At 37.5% G+C, this 16078-nt stretch overlaps 1 protein-coding gene across 7 annotated transcripts in view; it reads left to right on the top strand.

Annotated features, from left to right (window-relative positions):
• The window catches only part of LOC116463116 (utrophin-like), a 572404-nt gene that overhangs the window by 422289 nt on the left and 134037 nt on the right, over positions 1–16078 (top strand). For all 7 annotated transcript variants that reach the window (XM_058434468.1, XM_032146075.2, XM_058434467.1 and 4 more), the window contains one exon: positions 85–241. In XM_058434468.1, coding sequence (XP_058290451.1) covers positions 85–241 — 157 coding nt within the window. The remainder of the gene's footprint in view (positions 1–84; positions 242–16078) is intronic.

The following is a 16078-nucleotide window of genomic DNA, read 5'->3' as shown; positions in this document are numbered from 1 at the left end:
TATGCTAAAGGAAGGTAGATAATTTTGTGAATGTAATTTGCATTTCTAAATGTGGTTATTATTATTATTATTATCTCTCAACAGGGCCCATTTGGAGGCCAGTGCTGAGAAGTGGAACAGGTTGCTGATGTCTTTAGAAGAATTGATCAAATGGCTGAATATGAAAGATGAAGAGCTTAAGAAACAAATGCCTATTGGAGGAGATGTTCCAGCCTTACAGCTCCAGTATGACCATTGTAAGGTAAGTGGATAACCTATAGTGAGTCACTGAATTCCAATTCTAGTGAGGTAGATATTTGAAATAAAATTATAGATAAGTATCAGAGTTGAACCAATTATCACAGGATTCCCCCCACCACCACCGTCTGCTTTTAATTGTCAGTAGACATTTAAAGTGCATACATTGTTTCCATTTGTATTATCTTCACATTTAACTAAATTTTTTGCAAACACTACCAGTATCTAAAGTATAATATTGCTTTTAGCTTATTATGAAGTTTATCTAAATTTCTAATAGATTTTAGAATCATAGTATATTGAGGTTTTTGGGTTTTTTTTTGTTTTTGTTTTTGTTTTTTGTTTGTTTGTTTTACCCAGTTTCACTCTTGTTGCCCAGGCTGGAGTACAATGGCATGATCTTGGCTCACTGCAGCCTCCACCTCCTGGGTTCAAGTGATTCTCCTGCCTCAGCCTCCCAAGTAGCTGAGACTACAGGTGCCTGCCATCATACCTCACTAACTTTTTGTTTTTTTTTTTAAGACGGAGTCTTGCTCTGTCATCCAGGTTGGGGTGCAGTGGCATGATCACAGCTCACTGCAACCTCTGCCTCCCAGGTTCAAGTGATTCTCCTGCCTCAGCCTCCCAAGTAGCTGGGACTACAGGCGCCTGCCACCACACCCAGCTAATTTTGTATTTTGTATTTTTTTTTTTTTTAGATGGAGTCTCGCTCTGTTGCCCAGGCTGGAGTGCAGTGGCATGATCTCGGCTCACTGCAACCTTCACCTCCTGGGTCCAAGCGATTCTCCTGCCTCAGCCTCCCAAGTAGCTGGGACTACAGGTGCATGCCACCATGCCCGGCTAATTTTTGTATTTTTACTAGGGACGGGATTTCACCATGTTGGTCAGGCTGGTCTTGAACTCCTGACCTCAGGTGATCTGTCTGCCTCGGCCTCCCAAAGTGCTGAGATTACAGGTGTGAGCCATCTCACCCGACCTGAGAAAATTTTTAAACTACAAATTAACTTAATCTTAAATTCAAAAGTCATCGAGTCATAAGGAATTACAAACTATCTTGTTTATCTTTAATAAAAGTGAAAAATAAGGACTTGTAGTAAAAAAAAAGGTAATGCAGATGAAGACCATACTATTTAAAATCATTTTATGTGTTTTACTTTTCTGAGCCAAGCCTTTTCTTTGATTACATTTTTATTCTGCTCAGATTTCTGTTCCTATGCAAATCTATACTTTGATTAGCCAAAAGATATGCTGAAATGTTATCAACTGACACATTAATCCTTAGATCCTTGTGTGATTAAATTTGTGCTTTGTTTACTTTCCATTGATTTCTTTAATATCTCTTTATGCCCATTTTCTTGTATATACATATCATCTTATTTTATTGTATTTTTTACTCCTCCCGTGTAATTAAAGTTCTCATTCTAAATCTGGTCACTTTAAGGTGACATTATGATTCTATTTCCATTTTAAAAATGACAAACACGAATGCACACATCTCCTAAAGGAAAATGTCATTTATGTAATAAGTTGCTTTAATATAAAATGATAAGACCCTGAAATTTATTTATTTGATTTTTGAACCCTTGTGACTAGATTATTAAAATTACCATTTGGGTGTATTTTTTTTCTTTCTACTCAAAGCAGGAATATGACAGAGAAAATAGCTCCAAGATAAGAAAAAGGAAAACACTGTTGATGTATGACATGCAAGATAATAATAATAATAGAAGATTTAAAATGACTGATTTAAGAAAATCACATTCTTTCCTAACTTTTTCTAACTTTTGCTTCTATTAATTATTCATACAGCAGTCCCTTTTTGTGGGTTACAGTATTAGGGATGAAACAGAATAACACAAAGCTCTTCTAATAGATGTGCTCTGTAAGGAATACAAGCTGCTTATGGCCATATGCTAATAGTGTTTACTGAAATCCAAATCTTGAGGTATGAAATGATTTTCCTCTTCTGGCCTTAGCACATAAAGTACATATCGGCCTCTCAGTCTGTCCTGGCTGTATTTTGGCTTCCCTCCCAGCAAGGTAACCTGGATTTAGGTTGTGTTTTGCCCTATCTTAGAGCACTGCAGGCAGTTGCTCTGCTTCAGTCCTTGAGACCTAAGCCTTTAGATGATGAAGATAATACTGATAATGATGGTAATACAATTGGTTCATTTATTCAGCAAGTATTTATTGAGTGCCTAATGCGAACCAGCATATTCTGGTCACTGGTGACTCAATAATGTACAAAACCAGGTTCTTACCTGATTGTGAGAGATGGACACTAGACAAATAGGCAATAAATATATATGTCCTACAGTAATAACAAAAATAAAGCAAGGTCAAGAAGATAGAGGAGGATGTGGGATTATAGGCCAAGGTGCTATTTTATATGGAGAAGGTCAGGAAAGTGTCACAAATTGGGTGATTTTTGAACAGAGACCTGGAGTGATGTAGTAAGCACTTAGCAACCCCTCTTGGAAGTAGAACATTTAGGGAAAGGAGGCAGAGAGCACAAAGGCCACAGAGCCTGCAGTGTTTGGGGCATATTTGAGGAATAGCTGGGAGACCACTATGTTTGAAAAAATTTAGCTAAATATGGTAGATAGGAGATGAAGCTGGGGTGGCGGGTGGGAGAAAGGGATTCAGATCATTTAGGTCCTTGAATATTCTTTCTTAAGGACTTTGGATTTTACTCAATGAGAGAGGAAGCCATGGAAGATGTAGGTATCTATAGTGCTGTGATCTAATATTATGTAATAATATAGGTAAATTATGAAGAGTAGAATATAGAGGAGTTCAGCACTATTTCGGTAATCCAAGTGGTGGTGAATTGGAAAAGGGTATAGCAGGAGAGATGATGAAGAGTAACTGCTTTCTGAAGACATTTGGAAAGAATCAACAAAATTTGCTGGTGGATTGGATGTGTGGAATGTGAGAAGAAGAGCCAAAGATGTCAGAATTCAAAGACTTTTGGACAAACCAAATGGAAAATGGAAGTACCTTTTAGAGAGATAAGAAAACTGCTGGAGGAGCAGTCTGGGAAGGAAATGTAAGAGCTCGATGTTTGACATGTTAAGCTTACAGATGTTTAAGCTGTTGGATATATAAATCTGAAGTTAGAAGAAAGATCAGAATTAGAGATCAGTTAGAAGAAAGATCAGGATTAGAGATCAAAATTGTCAGCCTGTGTATCAGCCCTGGGATTAGATGAGATCACCTATAGGGAGAGATTGTATGAGATTGTACCAAGGGGAAAAAAAATATTCCAAGAAATGAGCCCCGAGAAGCCACAACTTCAGAGGAAAATGAGGAAACTGAGAAGGAAGAGCCAGAAGACTAGAAGAACCAAGAGAGAACAGAGTCCAAGATGCCAAAGGAGGAAAGTGTGTTAGGAAGGAGGGAGTGATCACAAGGATCAAATATTGCTGAGAGGTTAAATAAGATGAGGACAGAAAATTAATCATCTCGAGACCATCTTGTTGACCTTGGACAAGAGGTGTTACAGTGGCACGATAGAGTTGGAAGCATGATTAGAGTAGATTCAAGAGAGGATATGAACAAAAGTACAGAAAACCATTTTAAGGACTTTTACAACAAAGGTAACAGAAAAATCAGATAGTAGCTGAAGAAAGAATGTAGGGTCAAGTAGTGGTTTTATATCTCATTGCTGAGTAGTGAACTATGAAATAATATATTAATATTATTTGATTATTCAGCATGTTCTATGCTGGTAAGAGTGATTCTGTGAAGTGGGAAGAATCAGTGATGCAGGAGAGAGGATATCAGCTCAAACAGTGACAGGATGGGACCCATTGCACAAGTGGAGCGGTGGATCTTAGGTCTGTCTGGCTCCAAATATATTCATCATCCATTTAAAACCTACTTACCGAATAACTTTTATGTCCTAGCACCATTCTAAGCACTGGAGATATATCCTCACATTTTTGTTTTTGTTTTTACTTGAGTCTGTTCCCTCTTTTTTGCTCTATTATGTCACTTTCCTAGCTTAGTTTATGAAAGAATATGAAGCCACCTTTTTCACCCTATCTTTTTCTTTAGCTGCCTTCTGAAAATGGACAATAAAGAAATGAATATTAACATATTATTCTCCAGAACTAATATTTTAGTGTATAATGCTAGCTTTCTGCTAAATTAGTACTCGGTATAGATTAGCTGAATAAATAGATTCACAGAGTTTATAGAAAAAACCCTCCAGTTATCTGCTTCCTCTAGAACATGATACAATACAGAAAGGTGTGCTGGGTTTGGGGTAAGCATTCTTTGTAGGTCATTGCTGAAGTCACAGGGCTGGAGGATTCCATGATTCCTTCCAGGGTAGCCATCATGTATTAATAAGTATGTTAATTGCCATCATGTTTGACATTACCCCTACAGAAAAGAAAAACTCGAGGGAAGAAATAAAAGCTTAAAAGATGAATTTTATGGCTGGGCGCAGTGGCTCACACCTATAATCCTAGCACTTTGGGAGGCCGAGGCAGGCAGATCACGAGGTCAAGAGATTGAGACCTTCCTGGCCAACATGGTGAAACCCCGCCTCTACTAAAAATACAGAAATTAGCTGGGCGTGGTGGCGTGTGCCTGTAGTTCCACCTATTTGGGAGACTGAAGCAGGAGAATCGCTGGAACCCAGGAGGCAGAGGTTGCAGTGAGCCAAGATCACGCCACTGCACTCCAGCCTGGCGACACAGTGAGACTCCGTCTCAAAGAAACAAAAAACAAAAAAACCCAAAAACATGAATTTTTCATATTTTCTTTATAGGTGGTGACATTTGCTGTTGCTTTGTGAGTAAAGGTTTGAAAGTCCAGTGTCACATTTTTTAATGTGAGACACGAGATCTGTCATGTAGATAATCTACTGTGAATTGTGTGTGGCCATGGGTTAGGGTGCACTAGAGGCAGGTAAAGAGGGTTGTTGGCTCCTCATAGGTGTGATAATTTGGGTTAGAGGTGTGAGTGAGGTACTGGTAGTAGAAAAGGCACTGAGCTAGAATGAGAATATTTTATTTAAAGGCTGGCTCTGTCACTGATGACCAGGGTGACCCTGAAAAAGTCATTTGACTTACCCAAGCTTCAGTGTATGGAAATAAGTAGTATCTTAGTTCCTTTGGGCTGCAATAACAAAATACTATAAACTGGGTGGCTTATAAACAACAGAAATTTATTTCTTACAGTTCTGAAGGCGGAGAAGTTCAAGATCAGTGCACTAATAGATTTGGTGTCTGCTAAGGGCCCACTGTCTGGTTCATGGATGATGTCATCTCACTGTGTCCTCCCATAGTGGAAGGTAGTCTTTTATATGATACTGATCCCATTAATGACAGCTCCTCACTCATGCCCTAATCACCTTCCAAAGACCCACCTCCCAATACCATCACTATGGGAGTTAGGATTTCAACCTGTAAATTTTGGTGACACATAGACATTCAAACTGTAGCAAGTAGTTCCATTTCTACACAGAATTGTTCTGACAATCAAATGAAATAGTGGAAATGAAAGTAATTTAGGAAAAGTAAAGTGCTGAAGGGCAGTATATAATTTTATTCAATTATGTATATTCTGTCAAAAGCAACCTTCTTTACCAATTGCCAAGAGTAATGTTTTAAAATTACATTAGTATAAATATTATATAAAATATATATAACATTAATTCATACTAATATAAATCTACATTATTACAATTAGGGCTAATGATTATGCATTTGTAGATTTAGAGCAATATTTGAAGAAGTGTGGTACCTACCTGTAATTATTTATCTTACTGAACATCATCAGTCATAATTATTGAATAGTCTAAGCATAGTTTAACCTTAGCCTTGCTTCCAAGAATTCCCTTCCTAAGAGTTTATTTAATAGTTTTTGGCCAGTGTTCGAATATAAACATAAGTCTCTAACTTACCTTGAGTCTTTTCTTAAAATCAAAATCTCTTATGGGTATGTAAGAGATTGCTCTATGTTTCAGGGCAACTTTTTTTTTTAAGTTCTTGAAAATGTACTTTTCCTCTGCTGTCATATTCTATTGATCAGGAAAAGTCTTTATTTAGTGTATATGCATGTATAATTTAGAATTGTCAATTAGTGGACTGAAAGAACCCTAAGAAATATGAGTCCAGTCCTCTTATTTATGGTAGAGGAATATGAGAGGCACAGTGCAGTTAAAGGAAACCTGAGGTTTCATCCCTCCTTCCCTCTCTTACTTTCATTTACTTACTATATGCCTGGCAGTTTATTTTATTTTTTAAGGAAAGATAGCTTTATTTTGAAAAGAAATCGATTCTCTATTTAAAGCATACATGAGACAGCATCTTTCATTTAGTCCTAAACTTGATTATGTATTCTCATTATAATATTCCAATGACATTCTGGAAATACATTTCAAGTATGTCATCATATACTTATTGGTAAATATCAAACAAAGCTACTGACTTTGAGGGAAAATTTTCAGTAATTTTTTTTACCTACCCAGAGATGCTCATCCCACTGTATATCTGGGATTTTTCTGAACATTTACAAATTTTAACAAAATTCTTTTTTTTTCCATTGCATGCCTCAATATGCCAAATTCTCCACTACAATCCCGGTAAAATAATGATAGTGTGTGAAAACCAGTGTATTTTCTAATACTGCCCATGACAGACAGAGTGAAATTACAGCATAAAGAGTAGCCAGGAACCTATACTATAAACATTATTTGGCTCCAAGTATCTTTCAACAAATAGCTACTAATAGGATTATACATAGCACATAGAACATAGCAATCCTGGATTGTAGTATACCTGTAAAACCCTTTAAAGCATTTTTTCTCAACCTTTTTATCATTACCCTCCTTTTCAATTACAAAAATTAAATTCAAATTAAATTAAATAGCTTTAACTATAAATTTCTTCCTAATGAGAGAAATTAATACAAAATATTTTGTTAGGTAGGATGATTTTGGAAGGTCACAATCTATATCTAAGATTTTTTTCACCCAAGTACCAATTTTTGTTCCCAGTTGAGAATGTAAGGGTTAAAGTTGATGAAATAAATTAAATAGCCTTTAACATTATTAGAGAGAAAAAAAACCTAATGGGTAACAATGGAAGTTGAGATGGTTGACTTCTAGACCATCTCTGTTCCGTACTTGCTGTATGATCAGGGAAGAAATCATGTCTCTTTATTTTCTTGTTTGGGAGAACACAGGAATAGCATAAAACCTAATAGCTTGGAAAAATCACTGAATCTCACTGGACTCAGTGAGGCTATTAATTGAAATAATTGGTATAGATCAGTTGTTTTCAATTCTTGCTGCACTTTCCTAGGGCATATAAAAGATATCAATGCTCAGTTATATTTACCCAGACCAATTAAGCCAGTCTCTGGAGGATATGAGCTCAAACTATAGTGTAAATCAGAGTCACCTGATGGGCTTGTTAAGCCACAGATTGGTAGGCCCCACTTTCAGAGCTTCTGATTCAGCAGGTTTTGGGTGGGGCCGCAAATGTGCATTATCAAGTCCTCAGGTAATGTTATGCTATTAGTCTATTGACTACACTTTGAGAACTGCTGGACTAGGCATTTGTGTAAGAGTGAATGTGTGTGTGTGTGTGTCCCCAGGTAAATTCTAATATCAAAACTATTCGTATAGAAAATTTCAATAAGGTTCTTTTAAATTCTAGGATACTGAGATTTTAATATAGTAAGAGTTGTTAAACATCAAGATGGCTTATAAAACGGAGACCTATGGACAAATATCAAATTCTTGGTCAATTTTCATTAAAAACTCGTTTCTTAAAGCCTTTTACAGTGTTTTTTTGAAAATTAACTTTTGTTTTTAGCTGCATATATGGGTCTTCACTTCATTTTTCAGTAAAGATAACTTATTTGGTTATCAGTGTCTCATCATTTGATAAGACCAATGGAAGGTTTGGATAGTAACCAGCTGTTTTTCAATTGCTTGAAGAGAATCTTGTAAATTTGTAGTCCAAAGGTAATTCTGCAATTGCTTCAATACTTGGAATTGCAACAGTGCTATAAGAACTGATTGTTTTACAAGACCGTGTATAAACCAAGAAGTCTTCTGTATTTTCCAGTCCCAAAACTGAATCAATAAAAAAGAGTGCCATTTTTTAGATAAAGTGTTTAGAGGCTTTGCCTCTGGCCTCTCATATTTTCCTTTCTTCTCTAGAGGCTCTAACTCCTCGGGCCTCTGACTCCTCACGCCTTCATCCCCTCTGAGTTCTTCTAGGATCTAAGACACCAGAGAGGTCGTGCTATAGAAAAAAACACAGTCCTTGTTTACATGAAATTTACATTCAAGGGAGATCCTCTGCTTGTCCTTAAACTTAGAGTTCCTGTTCTCTGTGTTTTGAGAAATCATTCCTCAAAAGGTTATGGCTGAGCTTTGAACTGCACATTGTTATCCCAAATCTCAGGTTGTCTTTGCCCAGTCATCCACTTCTGTAACCCCCAACTTTTCTCCCTTGGTGTTTTAGTCTGTCTTTTGCTGCTATAACAGAATGCCAGGGACTGAGTCATTTATAAAGAATAGAGATTTATTTGGCTCACACTTCTGGAGGCTGGGCTCACGGTTCCAGAAGCAGGGAAGTTCAAATCAAGGGCCGATATCTGATGAGGGTCTTCCTGCTGTGTCACCCAATGGTGGAAAGCACAAAGGCAAGAGAGTGTTCATGACAGAGAGGAGATGGAAGCTGAACTTATCCTTTGAGCCCACTCCCTCTATAACTAACCCACTCCCACTGTGATAATGACGTTAGTCCATTCATGAAGGTCAAGCCCTCATGACCTAATCACCACTTAAAGGCTGCTCCTCTTAATATCAGCACAGTGTCACTTAAATTTCATCTTGAGTTTTGGAGGGGACATTCAAACCATAGCACTTTGTTACAATTCAGGCAAGCTTTTAGTTCATTTACTCATTTATTTCCAATCTCTTCTTTAAGGGAATATAGAACTCTTTTCAATTATAACATTATGATGTAGCTTTAAACAGAACATAAAATAACTTTTAAAACCAATTTTTTCAGATATGTTTTAGCTTACTGAAATAAAGTTGCTTCTCTGTTCATTTAGTCTTGTCTATTATTATAAATTCTGTTAGTATTTTTTCTGATTTCCTACTTTTTTAGGTCTTTTCCTTTTTGTAATAAAGTTTAAAAATCTTTTTAGCTACAAAGAACTCTTGTCTTACAGCTCAGAAGTACATAATTAGAATCAATCAAGATCAACCCTCAGATGGTTTGATACTAATATTAGCCAAGGTTTTTTATTCCCTAAAAGTTCCCATAGAAAGAAGGGGACCTTATACTTGATTTCTAATTCATTCTCTAATCTTAAGGTAATAGTTTGAATTACTTTATTTCAAGCAACACAATACTGATTAATTTGACATAAACTCTCACTGCTAATTTAAGATGTCTAAAGAATTTCAGATGGAATTTTGTGAAGAGACAAAGAACTTAACACTAATTTAATTATTCCAAAAGATATGATCTCATAAATACAAGTTTTGAATGCCACTATATACAACCTTTATTTAGGGGTTGATTTATAGAAATTCATATATTCTGAGTCTTCTGATTCCTATCTTTATATATTCTAGTCCTTTATATGTACATAAATGACTTAATGACTCCTTTTCATAGTTACTCTTTGATAATAGTGGTGCCAATCATTTCATTCCCCATCCATCCATCCATCCATCCACCCACCTATCCACACTATTCACCAAATGCCTTAATGTTAAAGTTGATGCTTCTGTGCAAAGAGCAATAAGGTATAGCCTCTGCACCTCAGTGATATATTTTAATAATTCCTATTACTAAAAGCCCTGTGCTTGTGATTTGTTGGCTGTATCCAGAGGGAATACTTCACATTTAAATGTTTAGGTGATGGCTCTGCGATTTCCCCTTAGAATGGTACTATAAAGCAATGCTTTAAAGCATCTCCTATGTTCAAACGCCTAGCAGTTGTAGATCAGATATAAAAAACAGAAAACCAAACATGGCATTGTGGGCTCCAAAACATGACAATCATTCTACACACCAGAAACAAAGCAGAAAAGCCAACCAGCTATTGATGTCGATGCTGCTGGAAAAATGTAGCAGACCCTAGTGATGAGCAGGCAGGAAGCCCCGTAGCAAAGACTCAGCTCAAAACCCTTCTCTTACACACGGAAATGAGTGATTCACAGATTGGCATCCTTTCCTTCCGTAGTGTGAATGCCCCAGGCACTGCTATTATGAAACATCAGTGTATTGTTGATCCTTAATTAAATGTGCATACTTTCTGGGGTGTTTTAATCAGTGTTTCAGAACATTGATATATTTTCAGCAACATCAATAATAAATACTTTGTTCAGCGCTCCAACAATACATAAACATTTGAGACCTGGGGCCTAGCACATAGTAAACACTCAGTAAAAGGTGGCTGATAGCTTTTCCCATAATTGTTGGGAGTCTTTTCTGATAGTTTTGATCATTTTTATTTCGTTTAAAACTATATAGGCTACATGAGCAGTTTTAACTAAATAAAACTGTATTAATACCTGTTACTTACCACCTAGTATAACCCAACAGAACTAGCTTTCAATTACTATCTAGATTAACCTGTCAAATTAGACAAGGGTCACCTTCTAGTCTTTGCAAGTATCAGTTTGGTAAACAGCACACTCATATTATTTTTCATGTAAGTACATGTTTAATTCCCTCAAATATTAACATAAATTGCTACTTAAAAAATATATAGTGTTTTTAGGACTGTTTTAAAATAAATGGATAGGCCAGGCACTGTGGCTCACACCTGTAATCCCAGCACTTTGGGAAGCCGAGGCGGGTGGATCACTTGAGACCAGGAGTTCTAGATTAGGCTGGCCAACATGGTGAAACCTCATCTCTGCTAAAAATATAAAAATTAGTCAAGCGTGGTGGCGGGTGCCTATAATCTCAGCTACTTGGGAGGCTGAGGCAGTAGAATCGCTTGAACTCAGGGGGCAGAGGTTGCAATGAACCGAGATCGCACCACTGCACTCCAGCCTGGCAACAGATTGAGACTCCTGTCTCAAAAAAAAGAAAAAAAAAAGAAAAAAAAAACTAACTTACTAATAAATAATAAAATAAATGGGTAAAGTTGAATCTTCCCATCTAATGACTTAAATCGAATTTTTAGTATCATTTTTGAAGTTTTGAAGAAGCTGAGGTCACTTATATGCAACTTCCCTTTCAAGAATGTGAGCTTATCATTCAGTCAACAATTACCTATAATGCACCTACAATGTATATAGTGTTTGTAATGTTATGGATTTACTCTAGTCAAATGCTCTTGAATGGATAAAATTGCAGATGCAGATTTTACTGTTCAATTTGCACTTCATTTTCATAACAATGTAAATATTAAGTTATGTAGAGCAATTATCAGAGCTCTAATACCCTTTCTCCAATAGAATGCATATTTGATGTCAGAAAAGCAAATCTAGAATAATTGAAAGTGCATGATTCAGGTATAATTTCTTGTTTGTGTGTTCTTTCCCTCAGGGCTACTCTGGCCTTTGCTTAACCCAGTTTAATTCCTGTATTCAAGCTTTATTATATAAGAACTCAGAACATATCTGGCCTTAAGCTGAATTGCCAAGAAACATTAGCAAACTTGCTCATTAAAATAACAAATTGTAACATTGTCTTTAAAACAGCAACACCCTACCGTTAAATTTAGGCTCTGTGTGTGTGTGCGCGCGCGCACATGTAGGTGTGGTAGAATTTTTTTTCCCTACTAAAGTAATCGGAGACTCTGCCTGCAATTCTGTAATTTTGAGGTCTTGCTGTGTTAGAAGGTTGCCTACAGTGGGAAACTTGTCTTTTTCTGAAATTAAAAAAAATTAATTTCCAAGTTCCTCTCCAACCTTTGCCAATCTATGTTGACTTCCTCCTTATTAAACGCTCAGCTCTCTAAGGCCCGTTGTTAAGCTGTTGCTTGTGTGCAGGCCTGAAGCAGCAGTTCTCTCAGTGAGCCTGCACCTACCTGCCACACCCCATTTAGTTGTCTGCACCTGGATTTGTCTCCTAATCATAATATATAATATTGCAACTTTACCCCAAAGGGCCATAGAATATCCATGTTTAGAGGGAGAGGTGAGACAGCCTAATAGGTGTCACTCTCTGGTGGTAAAATTTAGAGTGGATCACAAATGTAGGCAAGAAACAGAGGCCTGTAAAACCAATGAACCCTTTTACAAAACAATCATTTTACTGCGTCTGCACATATTTAGCCCAGAGAGAATTTATTTTATCTAGCAGTTCATGTATTCACTCAGGTTGAAACTTCTATATTGTACCTGATGTTTGCTGCATACGTTGCTAGGTCCCAAGGATGCATGAGTTTGTAAGACTATTTTTGCAATCATGGAGCTCACTTCACTGTCTAGCAGTGGTGCAGGCTTGAAAACAAGTAACTACAGTAGACATCAAAAGTGCTGTAATACAGGCATGGACACACAGCCAAGGAGACATGAATCACAATTATTTGTGCTTGGGAAGATTGGGAAAGACTCCACAGAGCAAGATGCTTTTGAGCTGAAAGATGCTTTGGAATAAGTAAGAAATCACTAAAGGGTGTTACCAAAATGCTTTAGGGAGAAAATCCTCCAAATTAGCCACGGCATGTTTTGGAGTATGCAATAGAGTAAGGGGTGCTGCTTACCTCCTTTTGTGATGATACTTAGAATAAGGCTGAAAGAAGAAAATACAAGTTCAGCACCTAATCCAGTGCCACATTAGAATAGGTACTAATTGAGGATCCCTTAGCTGAAATATTTGGGACCAAAAGTATTTAGATTTCAGATTTTTTCATATTTTTGAATATTTGCATTACACTTACCAGCTGACCATCCCTAATCGGAAGATCTGAAATTCAGAATGCTCCTATGAGCATTTCCTTTGAGTACCATGTTGACACTCAGAAATATTTGGATTTTGGTGTATTTTAGATTTTGGATTAGAGATACTCAACCTGTATTGCATATATTAGCTGGATGAAGGAATACATTTATGTGTGCATGTATTTTATAGAGTACAGGGGGCCGGGTGCAGTGGCTTATGCCTGTAATCTTAGCACTTTGGGAGGCTGATGCGAGTGGATCACCTGAGGTCAGGAGTTCAAGACCAGACTGACCAACATGGTGAAACCCCATCTCTACTAAAAAAAAAATCAAAAAAATCAGCTGGGTGTGGTGGTGTATAGCTGTAATCCCAGCTACATGGGAGGCTGAGACAGGAGAATCGCTTGAACCTGGGAGGTGGAGGTTGCAGTGAGCCAAGATCACAGCATTGTACTCCAGCCTGGGCAACAAGAGTGAAAATCTGTCTCAAAAAAAAAAATAAATAAATAAAAAGCAGGGCGTGGTGGCTCACGCCTGTAATCCCAGCACTTTGGGAGGCTGAGGTGGGTGGATCACCCGAGGTCAGGAATTCTAGACCAGCCTGACCAACATGGAGAAACCCTGTCTCTACTAAAAATACAAAATTTGCCAGGCGTGGTATCATATGCCTGTAATCTCAGCTACTCAGGAGGCTGAGGCAGGAAAATCACTTGAACCGAGGAGGAGGAGGTTGCAGTGAGCCGAAATCGCGCCATTGCACTCCAGCCTGGGAAACGAGTGAAACTCTGTCTCAAAAAAAAAAAAAAAAAAGTACAGGGAAGGATACTGTTTTATTACTGTGAAAAGCAAAAGAATTTCTGTCTCATTTTTAACATTGATACTTAGTATTCTGATTCAGGCATTATTTTTGATGTCAGTGGGGTGGAACCAAAATGAATTTTGTATATTAACTGCTCGTTGAGGGATGTTAACCAAAACTTTCAAGGCACTATGTAGGGGATTTTTTTTTAATTTTGTCTGCATACCAATGGAAAGTAAGCCTGTTTTCTGTCTCTTTTTTCATGTAGTTTTATTAGTGCTATCAAATTTAATGAGTGCTTTGCCCTTTTTTGCTGTCATTCTGTAATGACTTCAGATCCATATATGCTGATTTAGCTTTGAAAGCAAGTTGGGAAAAAAGTAAATTACATTCTAGCAGATTTGTCTCATGTTTGCATCATTTATTTTTTTCTGCTTATATTCTCCAGTAAGCAGTTAACTGCTTTTTTGAAACCAAAAGCTAAAGAAGGCTGCTGTACCAGCAATACCTCTATTTGTTATAGTTCAGCTGCCCTGCATTTAGGGCCAGCTTCTCGGGTGTCCCATGCAGTCACACAGGGCTCTGCTCTTACGAGGTTTCTGCACTTGGCTTAATGTTCTTCTGCTGCCATCTTGAGATTCTTAGTAATGTTTGGACAAGGGGCCCTGTCACACTGAGGTCTGCAATCACATAGCCAGACTGCTTGCACTGCGAAGAACATTAACATATATATTCTGACACATGTAACACAATATTGAATGCCTCTTAAAACTTGCTTCAAGCGTCTCTCCATCTCCTTAGGTAAGGAAGCCATCCTGAGCCCTACTCTGAGTTACATGCCCCTTGTTGTAATTTGTGATGTCTCTGTTTGTTAGTGTTGGCTGAGCTTTGACTAGGGGTTCCTTCCAAGACGTCACCTTTCCTGCTGACTTATTAACTGTTCCTCGCACTCTACTTGATTTCTAGAACACCACACTCTCCTGATGTTTTTCTTACCTCACTGGTAGCTCTTTCTCAGTTTCCCTTCCTGGTTCTTCCTTCTCTCCCCTGTCTCCTAAAATTGGGATGTGTCACTTGTCAGGCCATGTCACTTTCTCTATATTCACTCCTTGGGTTTAAAAATGCCATCTATATGCCAAGCACTCCCAAAGATATATCCGTTTACATGTCATCTCTACTTGAGTGTGTAATAAACACCTCACACTTAATATGACCAAACTGACTTCCTGAATTGGCCCCTATAACATGTGCTACCCAGTGTTCCACATTTCAGTTGTAGGAATATTATTTCAGTTGCTTAGGTAACAAATAATAATCACCTTCAGTCCTGTCTTTCTCTCATTTTTAGTCTGCTAGGAAATCCTGTTGGTTCTCTGTTCAAAATATAGAATCTGAATCTACCACCTGTCACACTCCTCTGTCTCTGGACGTATCAGTCCAGCAACCAGAATGTTCCTATTAAAATAAATCAAACTCTGTAGGGGCTTCCTAACTTATTCAGAGGAAAAGCCACAGTTCTCGGAATGGTCTGCAGGGCTCTACCTGATCTGACCTACCCCCTACTCACACCTTGCTCATTTCCTCTCTTGCTGTTTTTTCTCTGACACATTGGTTTCGGCCACACTAGTCCCTTGCTGAGCTTTCAGTCACAGTGCCAGGCTGTCTGCTCTGCCCAAAATGCCCCTTCTTTACTCAACTTCTCTACTTGAACTGCAGCTCCCTCTGAGCATTCCTTCTCTCTCTCATTCTCTCTGTCTCTCTCCCCACCCCACCCTTTTCTACTTCTTTCTTTTTCTATAGCATTTATCAGAATCTAACACAATGACTTATTTTCTATGTCTTTTTTTTTTATGCCTGGTACTCTGGATGCTCGATAAAAGTTGAATGTTGACTGAAAGAACTATACCCAAAGGGAACATGTCCTTTGGTGTGAATGTTCCTTTTGTCTCTTTATTTCTCAATAATTCTTTTTATTCATTTGCATTCTAAAGAATATTACATTTTGAAAATATTTCTACTTTAAATAGCCAAATATTTAATAAAGGTAATAGCTGACATAGAAGTGTAAGCAATAATCTTCTCTCAAGAGCTAGAAATCATTTCAGTGACATGACATATTTGAAACGTAAGCAAATTAAATAACACAACTGCAC

Source organism: Hylobates moloch, unplaced genomic scaffold, assembly GCF_009828535.3.
Source record: "Hylobates moloch isolate HMO894 unplaced genomic scaffold, HMol_V3 SCAFFOLD_26, whole genome shotgun sequence".
NCBI lineage: Eukaryota > Metazoa > Chordata > Mammalia > Primates > Hylobatidae > Hylobates > Hylobates moloch.
Note: the sequence above shows the minus strand (reverse complement) of the source record. Positions and strands in the feature narration are given on the sequence as shown.